The following is an 18,815-nucleotide window of genomic DNA, read 5'->3' as shown; positions in this document are numbered from 1 at the left end:
ACAATTTCTATATAAATGTCCATACAAATTGTCTGAGGCTCGTAGCTTTTGAAGGGTACATGAAACTTGATGAATTCTAGGGAGTTGGCATAAAAAGACAATTCATTTGATATATCTACTGTTATCCATATTCCGTGTTTTAGAGTTTCGGTTGTTATTGGGCCGAGTTGCTCCTTACTTACAGATTGTTACCACGAACTATTTGATTAACTGATCAGGCTAGGAATCCACTTTCGGAAAGGACATCGGTACCGAACATGAACAACCATTTTATGACAAGTTCGTATAGGTGTTTCTGAGGCCCATATTACAAACTTCCACGACTTAAGTGGATAAGTTTTTCATGAAACTAAAGACTCCCAACTGAAAACTTGGAGAGCCGTGATAGATGTAGCTGCTGATAAAGCTTGCTTTGCATTGACTACTGAAACTCCGTCATGCGTTCCCCGAAAACTGGCTTGATTCTGTAGTGGCTGAACCATAGGGAGTGTGACGGTCACTTGCCTTTATTTCCTACAGGTTCCAGCAAGGCCAAATCCATGTCTTTTGCTATTTTATTCTCAACTTGAAGATGATCCTCATAGTTAATACAAAATTTCTAGAAACGTGAATTGAGGTATGTGGCAATCGTGACCTGACCTGGAGTGTGATCTGAGCAAGGTTTATAAGCTTAGAAGATATTTTATGTGGCCAAGACTTTTGGAAATTCTCAGCAACATTTGAGAGTCCACACACACTAAACGTAGTTTAAGAACAGACCTTTGTCAACTTATAGATACAGCTGTGCATGCTTGGAATGAATTGATTTCATGAATGGAATTGGAATGAATATGAGCTGGATTGAATGCACTATTCTTCTCCTCGGCCATTTGCGAAATAAATTTCTATGTTGCTACCTCCAAAAAGAAACTCCGGAATTCAGTATTAAAGGAAAGAATCGAAATACATTTTTGAAAACTAGAAACTAAAAATTACTAAAGCAATCGTCTAAAGGCTAAAGAAGAAAAAAAGACACTGGAATTCAGCTGGTTTTCAAACAAAGAAAAATTTTTGAAAAAATTAAACATATTTCAGTTATATATTTAAAGACAACCTGACAATAAAAGTGGTTGTTGCAAAGACAACAAGCTCAGAGAAGAACAAAATGGAGTTACAACCCATATTTTCCATTTTTATGATAAGAACGAAATAACATAAAGAGAAAACCGAAAAAAGAAAAAGCTACAGGCACTTCAGTAAAAATTCACTGAAATAAAAGACAGCAACAATCTAATTGTCGATAGTAGTTGCTTCGGGATCGAGCTGGTGGTAGCAGCGTTGTTCATTTTCGCCGCTTCCCCTAAAAAGAGCGGATTCAGTCCGGTTACGTCAATCACGTATCTACGACATTTGCTTATTATAACCACCAAGTTTCATCCCGATCTTCCCACTCTAAGCGTTTTCTAAGATTTCCGGTTTTCCCCTCCAACTCCTCCCAATGTCAACAGATCTGGTCGGGACTTACAATAAGAGCTCTGAGACGTGGGTTCCTTCTAAATATTAAATTTAATTAAGATCCGGTCACCCGTTCGTCAGCTAAAAAAACCTCATTTTTCCGAATTAACACACCACCCCAACTCGCCCAAAGAGAGCAGATTCAGTCCGGTTATGTCAATCACGTATCTAGAGCATGTGCTTATTCTTCCACCAAGTTTCATCCCGATCTCTCCACTCTAAGCGTTTACCACGGTTTCCCGTTTCCCCCTCCTACTCCCCCTCAATATGAACGGAAACGGTCTTGATTTAAAATAAGAGCTCCGAGACACGAGGTTCTTCTAAATATCAAATTTCATTAAGACCCGATCAACCATTCGTAAGTTAAAAATACTTCATTTCCTCAAGCCTCCCAGATGGTCAAATCGGGAAAACGACTGTTATAAAGGCAATTTCTGCAGGTCCCTGACTCACCTACCAATTTTCATCGTCCTAGCACGCCCAGAACCAACGAAATCACCAGAGCACATGAACTCCCCCCCCGCAACTCCCCCAAAGAGAGCAGATGCGGTCCAGTTATGTCAATCACGGATCTAGAACTTGTGCTTATTCTTCCCATCAAGTTTCATCCGATCTCTCCACTCTAAGTGTTTTCCAAGATTTCTGTTTCCCCCTCCAACCCCCTATGTCCTCAGATCCGATTCAAATTGAAAATGGAGCATTTGAGACACAAGATCTTTCTATGTATCAAGTTTTATTATGATCCGATCACCCATTCGTAAGATAAAGATACCTCAATTTTCACGTTTTCCAAGATTTCCGGTATCCCCCTCCAACTCCCTCCAGTGTCACCAAATCTGGTTGGGATTTAAAATAAGAGCTTTGAATCACAAGATGCTTCTAAATATCAAATTTCATTAAAATCTGATCACTCGTTCGTAAGTTAAAAATACCTAATTTTTTCTATTTTTTCCGTATTACCCCCCCCTCCCAACTCCCCCAAAGAAATCAGATCCGTTCCGGTCATGTTAATCACGTATCTAGGACTTGTGATTATTTTTCCCACCAAGTTTCATCCCGATCTCTCCACTCAAAGCGTTTCCCAAGATCTCCGGCCCCCCCAACCCCCCCCCCCCAATGACATTGGATCCGGTCGGGATTTAAATAAGAGATCTGAGTTACGAGGTCCTTTTAAATATCCAATTTCATTAAGATCCAATCTCTCCTTCGTAAGTTAAAAATACCTCATTTTTTCGACCCCCCCCCAACTCTCCCAAAGAGAGCCGATCCGTTCCGGTTATGTCAGTCACGTATCTAGGACTTGTGATTATTTTTCCAACCAAATTTCATTCCGATCCTTCCATTCCAAGCGTTCTCCGAGATTTCAGGTTTCCCCCTCCAACGTCCCCCCCAATGTAACCGGATCCGGTCGGGATTTACAATAAGAGCCCTGAGACACGATATCCTTCTAAATATCAAATTTCATTAAGATTTGATCGCCCATTCGTAAGTTAAAAATACCTCATTTTTTCTAATTCTTCCGAATTAACCGTCCCCCACTCCCCCCATATAATTAAATCGGGGAAACAGCTATTTCTAATTTAATTTGGCCTGGTCCCTGATACGCCTGCCAAATTTCATCGTCCTAGCTTACCTGGAAGTCACCAAACTAGCAAAACCGTTCCAGTAGAAAAAAACTTTTTTTTATTTAAGTTCTGATCGTTTTTTAAATAATGCCAGGAAATCTGACCCAACCTCCACGGAGAAACCACCTCACCATGGAAATATCCTCTAGATAATCCAATCTTGGTGAAAATTTACTCTGAACCACTCCGCGCGTAAAATTGAGACGGAAAAGAGAAATCAAGACATCTAAAAAGAATTTTGTATAAGAATTCTGGCAAATCCCTGCAGTGTATGATTTTCCCTGACAAGTTCACTCCTTGGAAACTTCCCTTCCCATGGAAAAAACCCCAGCTGAAAATTTGCCCCCCCCACCCGAAAATGCATGCAAGCGTCCCAATAACAAATATTATGCGTAAAGAATGGGCAAATTTTATAGCTTAATGACCTTTCCCCTGGGGCTGTGAGGGGGGGGGGGGTCATGTTACACCCAAAGGCATAGTTATTTGGCCTTTCAACTACGAGGAAAAAAATGGCTTGCTCAAAATTTTAATCAGACGATTTTAGGTAAAAGTGGCAGGGGAGGTGGCCAAATTGCCCTCCAATTTTATTTGGTGACTTAAAAAGGGCACTAGAACTTTTAATTTCCGTTCAAATGAGCCCTCTTCTGATATTCCACTTCCATTGGGTTGATACGCTCACCCCTGAGGAAAAAAGCAAAAAAAACAACAACAAACAAACACGCATGCGTGATATTTCTTCTGGTAAAAAATCTTTACCTTTTTCCCCTTTTTTTGAAAATATGGCTAATTTTCTCAGACTCGCACCTTTTGATAGGTAGGACTAAACTTGATGAAACTTATATAGTTGGAATCAGCGTAAAAATTCGATTCTTTTGATGTATCTATTTATACCAAAATTATGTTTTTTACGTTTCGTTTACTATTGAGCTGGGTCGCTCCTTACTTACAGTTCGTTACCATAAACTGTTTGATTTACTATAACACCATTTATGGTTGTGCGATGATTGTGACGTTATTCTTGATCTTGTATACAACGTTGCATTTTTTTTTTAAACTGGTTTTATTTCTAAACAGTATTTTGTTAATTACCAAAGCACATAGACATACCAATTTTCTTTAAAATGGGCCCTAAAAAGCTCTATGATTTACCAGTGCCCCGAGCCAGGAGAGTGTAAGTTTCCTGATGGGGTTTTTGGCGATGGTAATTCATATGGGGTGCTTTTTATTTCGATCCGACACAAAGTTTACATGGGGTTTCATGCTATTTTTCGAAACTCTTAAATTTTCTTTTCAAAATAACATTTCATTATTAAGACTAATGGAAATAATAGTTACCATACCTGAATCAGCTAAAAATGGCAATCCGTTCTCCCTTGCCGTTTTTTTCAAAGGCGGTTTTTAATTTTGGGTTACTATGGGCCGTGGTTTGTCCTTTACTAGGTTAAACCAAATAAGATACATAATTCATAAGGACAAGTACATTATGGCACAAATGGAGCAAGGTTTACATAAGACTAGCTGTTAAATAAAAAAATATATATAAATCATATGAATAAAATAAGGTCCAATAGAACATTAAGGTCCATTACTACAGTAAAGGCCAGGTGAAGGAAGGGGTCTTTTTGTTGGGGGGGCGGGGGCAATAAACAAACTGTTTACACAAACAATTCGTTAACTAAAATATTAAAAAAAAAGTCATAAGGACAAATTGAGGTCCGATAAAGTCCAAGTCAACACTAAGTAATTTCTAGATTAAGGTCCAAGTGAAGCAAAGGGTCAAATAGGAAAATTCAAATAAATAAAAATTAAATAAAAAAAAATTAAATATGAAAAAAAAATATTTATAATGCTAAAAAATAAAATGATGTTACCTTAATCAAAAAGTCCACACTGATATTTGAATTCTGGTCATACTGAAGGGATCCCAAATGATCAAATACACACGACGCTGGTTTCGCCAGGTTATTTACATACAATTCTAGGGTAAAACTTGATGGATTAGTCGCTCTGAAAAGGGATACCGGATTAATAAGTTAAACGACATAAGGGTACTTACGTGTTATCTCGACAACACTCAAGTTCTTTATCTGAGTAAAACCGGTTCCTCTATCTGCATTCGGAAATAATTAGCTTAGCCTGAACGAGATAAACTACAATGCAGGTATGTTTCAATTAAATATTTAATATATAGAGTTGGTTAGATTAGGTATTTAATATAATGCGTTCTGGGCGGCCTATTTCCCATAATTTTATGTTGTAGTTCCCATGATTTTGTTACTAAGTATTATATTTTCATCAGATTTTGGTAATTCACCATGTTGAACCTCACTTCACTTCTTCAGTGTGGTCGGGATAAAACGTAAGTACCGAAATAAGTGAAGAAAAATTTGTTAAGCTACTAACTACTCTTAGAAAAATGACTGCAACTCAACGAACTCTCTGTTGTCAATTAATTTCAAGAACAGTTATGACTTCTTTTACATTCAAAGCCACGTTCAATTTGACCCTATTCAAGTCGACCTTAGCTGATCAAAATAAAGTCATTGTAAACAATCATCACAATACAGAACTAAGTTCTTACGAGAGGACAAACGACTTTGGCGGAGTAGAGGGGGCAACTCAAAAGTGAAAAGCCAGCGAATTTTCTGAAATACGTAGAAAATCATTGGGCACGCTATTAAAATAGGGAAAGTGAGTACAGAGTCTTAAGGCCCCCTCCTCTACTACGTTAATGTTTCTCAGTGCTTACAATTTCAATGGTTACTTTCTGTTAGTCGAACACTTCGAGCACATTATCTTCAAAGTTTTGTGTAACCTAAATAAACTAGGTACAGAGCCGGTTTATGGCTACCAAAAAAACCACTGTACGGGCCTAATTAACAGTGGAGTAATTTTGTTAAAATCTCGTGGGGGGTGGCGAAGTTGGAGCCAATTTTCCTAAGTCCAGTGAAAGTAACAATTGAAAATGATAAATGATCCATATAGGCACCACAAAGGCAAAAGTATACAAAAGAAAACTGAACCGCTTCTCTGGATGCTTGAATTATACAGGCTCATATTAGTTTTTACAAGATTTTTGAAGAACGGGGGCAAATTGGGGTCTTGGGAGGAAAACTAGAGTCTAGAGGGGACAGTGGCCCTTTACCCCATAGCAAATAACGCCCCTGTTAGGTACCATACTTCCTCGAACGAGAGCTCTATCACGCACTGTGTCCCAATGAACCACTATCCAGTAGCTCATTCCTGGCGATTATCATCCCAAATTGAGAGGACATCTATGTAGCGGCCCAGTTGAGGGAAAATTACAGCCTTCTTATTGACGCCCTGTGTGCCTCTGAAGGAGCTCAAATTCGCATCCCACAATTAAACCCATGTGACAAATGGATTTTTTCTTCAAATAACATAAAAAGTTGGTTACAGAATTTGACTCCTGTCAGTGCACAGCTGAAAAAAGTATTTGGATGCAAGGTTATTTGAATTAAGGGGAAAAGATTACCGAGCGCTTTGATTCGTCAATAGCCTTTCTGAAAAAGAATATTTTTCTTCTTATCACAATCTCATAGAGTAATAGCACAGAGAAAAGGAGAGTTTGCTCGTAAAAAATGTAGCGACTCGAAACTGTTCATCCTTTTTATTGGTTTAATATTTCTCACCAAAGAACCAGTCCCGTTTTAAAAAGGCGGGGATATTTGTCCCTGCTCATTTTGGGGTTAAATGTTACTCTTTGCTTTCACAGACAGCGGTGACCAGAAATATTCCCAGAAATCATAATGGATTAGAAAACAGTTTCACATTTTTGATGTGTTTTTCAAAGTTTCTTGGACTTTTTCATATAGGGAGAGCCGGATTTCCCGGTATTATTTGAAAACGATCAGAAATTAAATTTTAAACGGTTTTTTTTCAACTAAAAGTAAGGATCAACATCAAAACTTAAAACGAACAGAAACTATTACGTAGCCTATATGAAAATGATTGCCCCCTCCTCAAGGCCTTGCTTTTTACGCTATAGTTTTGACTTTTTGTCCCAAAAGTTTAATAACGACTCCAGGAACACAATGGCCGTTTAATAAGAATAATAAGTTTTTTTTTAATTCGTCCATTATTAAGGAGAGGGGATAGATCTGTGTATAGGGAGGGGGCTATTCAAAATGGGTATCCACTAGTTAACAACTTCGGATAAGTAAGCCGAATCTAGGCATATTTATCTACAAATTCAAAGCTTTAAATAGAGGTTACGCATTTACAGTAGTCCTAACGTAAGCATTTGGGGAAATGATGGGTGAGTGGGGGGGGGGCTTGTTGCCATCAAATCACTTTCGACTATTTGAAAGAGCCCTAGACCTTTCAATTTCCAATGCAATGAGCCCTCATTGAAGTTTATGTGACCATCCTTTCCATTAAAACCCTTTATACCCCCGGGATACAGCTTACAACCCTTTCCCTGAGGGCTCGGGGGGTGGGGGTCAATCTTCAAAGACATAATTACTGCAACATTCAACTACGCTGAACAAATTGGCTATCAAAAATTTTTTATTACATGTACTTGGGGAAATGATGGCCGTGGGGGTAGATGGCCTATGATCACTTTGACTCTTAAAAGGGGCACGAGAACTTTTAATTACCAATCCATCGAGCCCCCTTCGACGATTAGAAAACGACACTTTCTATAAAGGCCTTATATGCCCCTATACCACAGCTTATAATCCTTGCCCTGACGGGTTTGAGGGGGGGGGGTCTTCATCCTCAAAGACATAATTTCCCGATCTTTCACCTACCTTGAACAAATTGGCTATCTCAATTTTAATTGAATGTGTTTGGTGGAATGATAGGCGTGGGGAGGGGGGCTGGTTGCCCTCCGGTCACTTTTGACTACCAGAAAATTCCTTTTAAAAATTTAAAAGGTGAATTTTAACTGAAATTTTAATTGAATTTAAAAGGTGAATTTTTTAGTGAATTTTAAAAATTCACTATTCCTTTTAATTTCTGATCAAATAAACCCGTTACGAAGCTTAGTACGACAACTCCTTATATACGAAGTACCCTGGTCAAAAATAAAATAAAATAAATGAATAATACATTGTGCCCACATTGCTCTTTACTTCGGCAGCACTTTTGCGCTACCTATGATTATTGACTTCGGATGCGTCTCAATGACTCATGAGTAGACACGCCAAAATGAGTGAGAGTAGCACCCTCGTAACACACTCTCTTTTTAGGGACTAATATGGCATAGGAAAGCCAGGGGACCTGGAATCTTTCAACGACATACCGACAACGATTAAAAAAAATTCTTAACGACATTCAGGCAAGATTTCTTTTTATAAAAATTAATTTTAAAAACTTTATCCACAAAACATGTTTTTAAAGAAAAGTAGAGTTTCATAAAGAAATAAAGTCAAATAATAACTGAAAATAAGCAAAAATTAACATGAGCAGGGCTGATGACCCCCACACATTTTCAAGACAAGAACACAATTTGCTTTACACGGGTTCGGGGAGGGGTTATTTTCCACGAGAGAATATATTCCAAGGGGGGGTATTTTTCACGGAGGCAGGGAGGTGTGAGGGTTAAACAGCTAAAACTATAGGATTAACATCTTGTCTTTTGGTCACTAGAACATCCCTCTCATCAAGTCCTGGAAGTTTCAACCTAATACTATTAGCCATTTCTGATATCTCATTTTGATAACCTGTATGTTCATCTAATTCTTGAAATTTTCATCTCGATGCACTAAGCCTTGCAAATAGTTGCAATAAAAATAGAAGTAGTAGTAGAAAGCAGTAACAGTAGCATTATAAGTAGTGTGCACATATTGCCTTTTGGTCAGATGATCTTCCCTTTTAGCATTATCCAAAAGTTCCAACTTAAGGCACAAAGCAATTTTGTAGATACACTTTTTTGACACTGTGTATTCGCACAGCATGTTTTGATTTAGTTTGAATTATTTTCCCTCAGTATTGTATTACGGAGTAGTGATGTAGTTGTAGTGGTAGTAGTTGTAGTAGTATTGGCAGAATGCAAATATTACCTTTTTCATCATCTCCCTTAAACATAATATGTTTTTAATTGGTTCAACACTTCCGTCAATGTTCTCTGAAAGGCTCACCCGAATAACTTTGTCTTCTTCGGAATTAAAGTTCAAACATGCATACCTTTCTCAATGACATATACTGTATGTAAACAATGAACGAATTGACTAACTTACAGCCCTTCTCCTGAGGATTGTGGGGAGGTTGACGTCCCTAAAAACATACTAACATAGACCTTTCAAAAATACTGAACAAAATAGTTCTTTTAAAATTACGATTGGATGTGTTTTGGGGAATGATAGGCCAGGGGGGGATAATTAACCTCCATTCATTTTTGACTCTTAAAAAGGGCACTAAAACTCCGACTTCCAATCGAATGAGCTCCTTCTGATCCAAACTTCATACCATCACCAGTTCCATAAAAACCTTACATGCCCCGGAGCATAACTTCCAACCCTTGTGCATGGACTCTGGGGATTGTGTCCTCCCTAAAGACATTGTTATAGGATTTTTGGACTATTGGTAACAAAGTGGGAATCTCAAAATTTCAACTGAACACGTTTTGGGAAAAAAAGGATGTCAGGAAGGGGGGCTAGTTAATCCCTATGTTTGACTCTTAAAAGAGAACCAGGCCTATTGATTTCCAATCAAATGAGCCTCTTCTAAAGTTCACACAACACCCCTTCAATAGAAACCTTGTATACCCCTGGGGCATTACTTACAATCCCAAGACTTGGGGGGATTGTGTCAACCCCAAATGCCTTCTTATATGATCTTTGGACTATTTTTGAGCAAATGGATACCTCAAAATTTCTATCAGATGTATTTGGGGAAAATAGGACAACACTGATTGTTTGATTTGAAACGGGGGTCAGTAGTGTTACTCTATAAGCTCAGCCAGAGTCGACTTAGCTCAAAATGAGCATCTGGAGATATATATGGGAAGTACAAGAGAAGCGTAGGATGATTTGTCCCCAACCACACATTGAACACTCAGCCGAAGGGCAAAAATCAGGAGATTGGTACCTGCGCTACATAGACTATTGGTCAGCTTACAAAAAAATTCTTGTATTAGTTCAGCACAAATATATTTAGGCAGTTTCTTATTTGCAGATGAACTATTTGTGGTCTAAGTGAACCTAATGCCGCATATGATTAAACTCTACATTTTCTTCAAAAAATGATTTGCAATGTCAGTCCCACTGAGCTGGAACTCCTTTGCCAATGTCTAATTAGTTGCAACTACTAGTCTGTGGCTCTATGCATAATCACCTTCTTTTCTGAGGCAATTGTGATGTTTTGTGCCCATCTTTTACTGCAGGTATAGCAAAAATTGTATGAGCCTCTGTACATCTGCTAGGCTGTCTTTTTAAGCCTTTGAGTTTCTTGAGGCCTTAAGGCTGGTTTAATCAAATTGTTTTCACTTTCCGGTACACGTCCTGCTAACCTGGTGCAAAACTAAAAGCAGAATAGTGCAGTTCATTAAGCAAATCCCAATGTTCTAAAATTGAAAGCATTCAAAAAAGATATATGAAAATTATACTGGGGACGTCCTATACTACTTACGATGAAGGTTTGGCTAGACTTTAACTCACTACATTGGAATCATGACGTCACTTCCTTACCATGAACTTTGGGCACAAGTGCCTTAGTTCTGACTATCATCGACGTCTTCTTCCCCCCTTCAAAGAAAACCCCCCAATCCTTCCTAATACAAGACTTAATGCTCGTAGAGCCCCAAATACCCAACATGACTTGTGTTCCCAAATGTTGATCATGAGGTACAAAAATTCTTTCGTTCCCTATTTTGTTTCACGTTTTAATAATTAATTTAACTGTGTAACTATGTTTATCCCTTAACATTTATTTTATCATTGTATTGTGTTGCGAGAGCAACAATTTGGTTTTGTCGTGTTTTTTTTTTTTTTTTTTTTTGTTCCTAGCACCCCGATTTCAGCTTATTCCTAGAAAGTGGTAAGGGTCTAACCTCTGCGGTTTTTACGGAAAGTGTGGACCTTAGGCCGGATTGATGAATATGAATTTACATTTTGGAAAGCTTCGTAGAACTCTTGCCTGGGGCCAAAAAGGATGGTTTTTGCTTGTCCTTGAGCCAGAGCCTATAGTGTGTGAAGTGAAGAGGAGTTGTATAGCCTATGTCAGAGAGGACTATCTGAAGTTATGCAGCCAAGCTTTCGTTTCATCAAACCATGTTTCTGCTTTCGAGTGGAAAGCTCCGTTCTAGCAGGCAAGCAGGCAGGCACCAGTTTCAAATTGAAGATGGACTAAAATCTATAAGTGTTAAATATATGCGACAGTTACCCTGCCCCACAGCCAATATATCTTCTTTGAGTGATAAATAGAAAAATTTAGAGAAGCAAAAAAGCGGCATTTTCCCACGGGTCCGAAAGTGCTGCCGTGATTTCGGCTGAGTTTATCATTCGGTTTTTCGCACTTGGGATTGCGGTAGAGAAATGGTATCAGATGTGCCTCTTAAACTTTAAAAGTTCTCTCATTACTAAAGAAATTAGAGTTTATCCTTTGCTCCTTTCTAAGTGATGACGTTAGAAAGTTGGCCTACGGCAAAAAAGTCAACTTTTGAACTAATACAGATAGATTTTTTTTTCGACGGCAGTCGATAGCTTTTGATGAGCTGAAGAAAGTATATGTCATCCATTTTTTTGTACAAAAATTCCTTCATGAGATATACCAGTTTGAAAGTTTAAAGGGGTTGACAACTTCAGTAGTAAGGTACACACTGAAACCAAAAATAGGCCGATACCAATTGTGAGACATATAGGGGAGTTGTAAGCAACAGTCGGCTGTTAGCTCATAATCATCCTCGGCAATGAGGGGTTCGCAACTCTTACTAGTTGGTGTACCTATTTTTTGTTTCCGTTGTATTTGATGGTAAGACCAATTTGGTTCCAGTGGTAAGACATGTAGGGGACTTGTAAGTAATAATCGGCTGTAAGGCTACAATCATCTTTAGCAATGAGGAGTTTGCAACTTTTGCGAGTGGGTGTACCTAGTATGTATTTTAGCATCCTTACAGATTAACAACTTCAGCGTTTAGTCGCAGCGAGGAAACAAAACCAAAGTGTTGCTCTCGCAACACTTTACTCGGCGAAGCCGAGCAAAGGTTGCCGCAACACCTCACGTTGCCCATGCAACGTAGATCTAATTTGTTCTGACATGCTTATGCTAGCTTGTGTGCTATTCTAGCCAATAAATTCTATTCTATTCTATTATCCTTCAGGATTAACACATACACACTTTTTTTTACACATAGAAAAATTTTGGTTTTAGATATAAATGTCGACTGACTTACAGAAACTAAAGACCATATGAGACCAAAGTATATAAAAAATAATAAAACTGACCCCATTCTTGATCCACCAGGAAAGTCTCCTTCAATTTTGGAACCAAGAGGAATGATACGCACTTCTGTGATTGAAACTGGATGTGGAAACTGAACAAGGTCAAGATTGACATCCTAAAAAAAATACAGCTTTAGCACCCAAAATTAGATATATGCAAAGATTTGTATGGAGAGAGCTTCATCTCAAAGATGTGGACATTTTCCTGTAAGAACTTTGGTTTTTGGTTAAACTTTTAGTTAAAATTTTTGGTTAAAGTTTTTTGGTTAATTTTGGTTAATTAACTTTAATTTTGGTTATTAATTAATAACCTTTTGGTTACCATAATTACCTTGAATACCTTAAATTATTAAATATTTTCATAAATGCCTTAATTAATAACCATAATTTTGGTTACAAAATTAATTTAATTTTGGTAAATTTTTGCTTAATTTTTGGTTAAAGTTTATTTGGTTAAATAAACTTTGGTTTGGTTAAATTGGAGTTTGGTCCATTTCACTTTCATTGAAATATTTTGGTTCAGTTTAATTTTTATTTTCATTTTATTTGGTTCAATTTTATTTTTGCTTTTGAAATGCCTCCACTAAGCCTTGCAAGATTACAATACTGAAAAGAAACAAAATGTAGATTATTGGCATATTTGATAGCAAGTTGACTATCAAATTGTAAATGTGCAAATATGGCTTCAAATTGCAAATTTGACTTAGGGTATACAACATACAAATGAAAATCAGTTTCCAACAGTTAAAATCTAGCAACTTGAGCATTTATATTATTGATTCAAAGCTGAAATAAAATCATATAATTTTAAATACAATCTAGCTGACTACATTGAGCCATTCTAACCAGATGAAGATTTGTGGATCATCAAATTCAGAAGTAGAATTTGAACCTTTTTTGTTAGATTCTTGTCACAATATCTCAAATCTATTCAATATAACAACCTCCCCACTTCGGTATTATTTTTATTTACAAATTTAGCTTGCACCTGAAAACAAATTGTATTTCAAGCAATGTGTTTATTATTCATCTTAAAAACAACTCAACAAAAAGTAATATTAAAAGCCTAATTTATGTTTACAAATAAAGTGTGCAACCCCCCTAAACAGTGCCATCTCGGAGTTATTGAGATAATTTGCATTTTGAATAATACAGTTTTTGTTTGCCAAAACGCTTACAAATAATAATAATGATAATTGATTGATTGAATAATAATGATAAAGTAAATAAAATCTCAACAGTGATCAAGATAACAAGAAAGAACTAATGAAAACAGACTAATTGTTTAATATACAATCATGTAACTTCCTTGTAATCTCAGTAATTCTTATTTTTTAATATTATAATTGTAAAACAGGCCTTATCTAAATATATATTTGAACTTTCAGCTAGACCTCCAAAATTGTTCCTAGGATATTGCCAATACTGTTTGGTCACTTGGTAACATATTATTGACTTGCCTTACTACTTTACCATGAATAGAATAAAGGTCCTGTTATTGCTTCTAGTGAAAACTATCAGGTGGATAAGAGACAGAAATCATTTGATCCTTCTTCCTCTTCCAAAATAGGACTTAATAGGGCTTGAATTTCTTTTGTCCTACCCTCCCCATCCCCCATGCACAAACAGTCTGAGAAAGTTTTGACTTCATTACCAAAGACATTGCCAATAATCAGCAGATATATTACTTAGAGATCAATATGCATCTGGGTTTAAATAAATTTTACATATAATAATTTTATTCAACAGGAAAAAAACACTTATGATGTCTGAGCAATAATTTTAATTTTTTGATCTGAACTAGAAAAATACCTGAAATTTTTTAAATTGTTTTGAGGACAACAAATTATTTCTGTTTGTTTTAAGTTTTATTGTTGCTCCTTACTTTCAGTTTTACTTACAAATTTTCTTTACCCTTTGGACTTTCAAAAAAAGAACTATTTAAGTTATTGTCAGATACAAAATATCTACTTGTCAAGTTGGCGAAGTGGTTCCAGCTACTGTAGGAAACTCAATTTGGTTTTCAAGTAGTTCCTGGATGCCAAACCCGCCATACTAAATTTTTATTCAATTTCACAATAAAACAAAATGAATAGAAAGTATTATATATGAGGGCTTCACCCCGGGAGTGCCTCCGCTATGATCAAGGCATGTCCCAAGCCAGGTAAGTATGAATTGTTAAAATCTTAAAAAATATATAATTTATTGTTAAATATTACATATCAACATGTCAGGTTGGCAAAGTGTTGCCAGTTACTGTAGAAACTCGATTTGGTTGCCGAAATTCTGATAGTTTCTGGGCACGAGACCCACCACACAATTTTTTTTCAAATTCATATTCTTTCAAAGACATTTTTGTTGTAAATGAGTTTTCTCATCATCAAAGATGGCTCTATTTTTTTTTAAATCGACCTACTGAATTTTTTTTTAAATTTGACCTGAATTGAAAACAACTTTAAGAAAATTATTTTTATTGAAAGGTGTTTGTATTGAATATCTTTTGTTAGTTATCACATCATTCAAAGACAAATAATGAACATAAGCAATGAGCAACTTCATAAATTAAAATATTTGTCCTGAACTAAAGGGTATTTTATTGTTTTTGCCCAAATTTATTATACATTTCTATAAATCCTTATCTGACATAATGTGGTAATGGCAGGTTGAACAAAAGATATATTTCAGCAAAAGAATAAAACAAAAAATTTTCAAAGAGGATATTTATTTTGGTAAAAAAAAATTTTGCTTTTCACTAAAGTAGTGCTTATTCTTGATCTTTTTAGACTCCTTGTTTTGCCAGGAATTTTGTAAGTAAATGTCAAAAGTGATTCATGCCAGATACCAAGAAAACTGATTGGCAACTTTGACAGGGTTGGCAACTGGACAACCCTGCCAATTTCCCATGAAAATTTACAAGCCTGAGAATATTTTACCAATATATTATTAGAGAGCAATCCCCAAATGTTTTGGACCAATCATGGGCAATGCAATAGCATTGGCTAAATAAATACTGAAGTGGACACTATGTTTTATTTTTTTTCAGACCAAGACATTCCATACAGATGGAGCTGTCATAGAAACTTTGAAAGGGGGGCATTACATTGGAAATTAAAAATTATAGTGCCTATTTTGATAAGCAGAAGTGATTTCCTCCTACTCCCATCATTTCCAAAATATATTCAATCAAAATTTTGAAATAGCCATTTTGTTCAGCATACTTAAAAGACCCAGTAATTATATTTTTGGGGATGACAACCCCCATGCCCACAACCATCCTCACAAGGGTTGTAAGTTCTGGGTGCATATAAGATTTTTATGGAAGGGATAGTCTTATAGGTGTCAGAGGGGGTCATATTATATGATTAGAATTAGAGATTCTAGTGTCCTTAAGAAATCAAAGTGATCAGAGGGCAACTAATCCCCCCCCCTATGTCTCCTGTTTCCCAAAATGCATTCAATAGAAATTACAAGAGACCTAGACAGATTTGTCAAAGATCTGCAAGGGGAGAAATTTTACTGCTGTGCAGCACTTCCATGCAGGTATACAGCACATTCCAAGATTCAAAATGGCACATCTACATTATCTCAGGAATTGTTAAGGGTATTCAGCAGAACTTTAAGGGAATGCTGAAAAAGATGATGAACTAAACAAAAAGACACTGTGTGCATCCAGATTGTGAAAATGGCATGTCTGCAGTATCTTAGGAGCTTTTATAAGATGGGTCACAAATTTTATAGGACATAGGCCTCCTGTAAGTTTTACCTGTGATGAACATACTTTTTAAATTTTCATTGCTGCTGAATTGGAATACAAAAGATGCTTAGTCCCTAAAAATCATGTTTCACTGAAACCCAAAACTAGAAGAACAGATTTTATACCAAAAACAAATAAAACTAGAAGCATACAGGTTCAATAATTGTCAATAAAGTTTCTCTGGATTTGGCTAGAGCAGAGTGAAAACTTATTCTACATTCACATTTGGCATTTTATGGAGACAATAAAAAGTTACTAAACAAACAAAAAAATACAAGAAAACTGTTTTTTGACAAAAAGAGAAAACTGAAATTCAATTAGCTGATTGAGTTGGCATATGGTCTTTAAAGTGCCAAATGGAGGCATGACTTTATGCAGAACATTATTTGCCACTATACTGAAAAATGTTCTTACTTTAACTGTGAATTTTTATTTGTCATAACAGGTCATTGACTGACTCAGTACTAGTATCTAGAGTCTCACAAAACAACTGAAGCCCTTTAATCTTCAGCACATCTTTGCTTGCTCAAACACCCATTAGGTATCACTGTTGCCTGTTTGAAGTTATCATAGTTGCCTGTTTGAATGGCCAGAGAACCTCTATGACAGCTTCAAAGATGAACCACTCATTGCTATGAAGTTTGAGCTCTCTGATGTTAGCTTCATGAAGGTTTTGGTTGCAGAAGCTGTGCAGTGGCTCTTTCTAGACACAACATATTTCTATCATGGTAAGGGATCTGCTTTATCAAATACACATGGTCTTTGTGATGGTTGGACTAAGATTTTAGGTCTTCCAAATAGTTTCACGCCAGTGCTGCTTTTTTTTCTAGGTACTGATGACTGAGCAGCCAAGATAGAGAGAGAGAGAGAGAGAGAGAGAGAGAGAGAGAGAGAGAGAGAGAGAGAGAGAGAGAGAGAGAGAGAGAGAGAGAGAGAGAGAGAGAGAGAGAGAGAGAGAGAGAGAGAGATCAGCTTTACTATCATAGCATAGCTAAATTCAGTTTTTTTTTTTTTGACAAAATCATACATTTAACCAAAAATCACACACTGCAACTCAGCATTGAAAATTGATGTGAAGAAAGAAGGCACAAATGAGTTGGCATAACAATTAGTTTGTACTTTACTAGGTAGAAGTTTATTTTGTAACTGAGGTCAACTATTGGGAGGGGCTGGCACACCTTTTCTTCAAACATATAATGACAGAGTCATTCCCTAAATGATAAGCATTGTAAACTCAATAAAAGTTACTAGAATGCACTATAATGATATTTGCAAAACAAACATAGAAAATGAAAAAAATGGATTCCAAAGTGTAAAAAATGTAAGCAAAATGGGATGGAAACAGAAATGGTACTGAATAAAACATCTTCCTGTTTTCTGTTTTATTGGTTTTCTCCATAAAGAAGGAACAGGAAACATTAAAAAAAAACAGACACAGAGACAGAACTGGTATCAACCAATAATATTGATAGCCTAACAATGGAAGCAAACATGGCAAAGCAAATGGGTGAATTTGGGTGAGTTTAAATTACTGACCTAGATAAGAAATGGACATACCATTTAAGTCACAATTACATCCTGGATCAAAATATAACATTTTTTCCCATCAGAAACGAATTTTAACCTATCCCCCCTTATATGATTATATATAGCCTACCCTGAATTGTATAGGCCTACAGATATTGGATTCCTTGAAGTTGCTTTATTTCTAAATTGAATTAACACTTGTCAAAACAAAGGACAATTAATTGCATATACATAGTCAGAGTAGCCTATACATTTACACATTGAGAGGGTGTGGGTTCATTTTCAATAAAAATGAATGCTATACTTGGATTCAGGATGTAATTCTGGCTTTAAAGGTATGTCTATTTCCTAGCTAGCCAAGGTCAGTAATTGGGAATCTCCAAATTTAGCATGATTTATAGAAGCATGGTATATAGTATTGGGAGAATGGTGTTGGAGAAAAAAAGCCTTTTTTTTGGTTTTGTAGCCAACAAACCTAGGGTATATCCTAGGCCATTATATGAGACCATCAGAGGGAAGGTGCATTTATGAATGATACCACAGAATATTAAGAGCAAGCATTAAAATGACATCAAGTAGTATTCTCAGCTTGGCTCTAGCCTATGTCAAAACTTAGAATTGTGTAAATATTTGCCATATATAAGACCCTAGAATGAAGTTTTCTTCTTGGAAATAAATAATCCAGAAACAGATACTGAACAACAAAATATATCTTTTAATCTGATACAGGAACAAACCTAACTTTGCAGATAAAATTACAGATAGGGGAGTTGTAACAAAATAGCCTAGCCTGAGTCCCCTAGTCTATTAGAATCATACCAGCCCTAAATCATACAGAAAAATAAATTCAGAAAACCAGAAACTAAAATTAAGCAGACTACCTCATTTCTTTCATGAATAAATGTGTCAAAAAACAACAACTCCGGTTCCATGATTTTTAATTTCAAAATACACTGCGGATTCAGTGAAGCGTCAATGGCGCAGTAGGCTTTAGAATTTTGCAATTAG

The 18,815-nt window shown here is 36.3% G+C and overlaps 1 protein-coding gene across 1 annotated transcript in view; it reads right to left on the bottom strand.

Annotated features, from left to right (window-relative positions):
• Positions 1 to 18,815, bottom strand: part of LOC136033990 (protein virilizer homolog) — a 116,130-nt gene extending 97,315 nt beyond the window's left edge. The window contains exons 1-3 of the mRNA XM_065715025.1: positions 18,689 to 18,815; positions 12,530 to 12,642; positions 4,991 to 5,126 (exon numbers count right to left, since the gene is read on the bottom strand). Coding sequence (XP_065571097.1) covers positions 4,991 to 5,126; positions 12,530 to 12,642; positions 18,689 to 18,739 — 300 coding nt within the window. The 5' untranslated portion in view covers positions 18,740 to 18,815. The remainder of the gene's footprint in view (positions 1 to 4,990; positions 5,127 to 12,529; positions 12,643 to 18,688) is intronic.

The sequence above is a fragment of the Artemia franciscana genome, chromosome 12 (assembly GCF_032884065.1).
Source record: "Artemia franciscana chromosome 12, ASM3288406v1, whole genome shotgun sequence".
NCBI classification, from domain to species: domain Eukaryota; kingdom Metazoa; phylum Arthropoda; class Branchiopoda; order Anostraca; family Artemiidae; genus Artemia; species Artemia franciscana.
The sequence above is the reverse complement of the archived record's forward strand: the minus strand, read 5'-3'. Positions and strand labels throughout refer to the sequence as shown.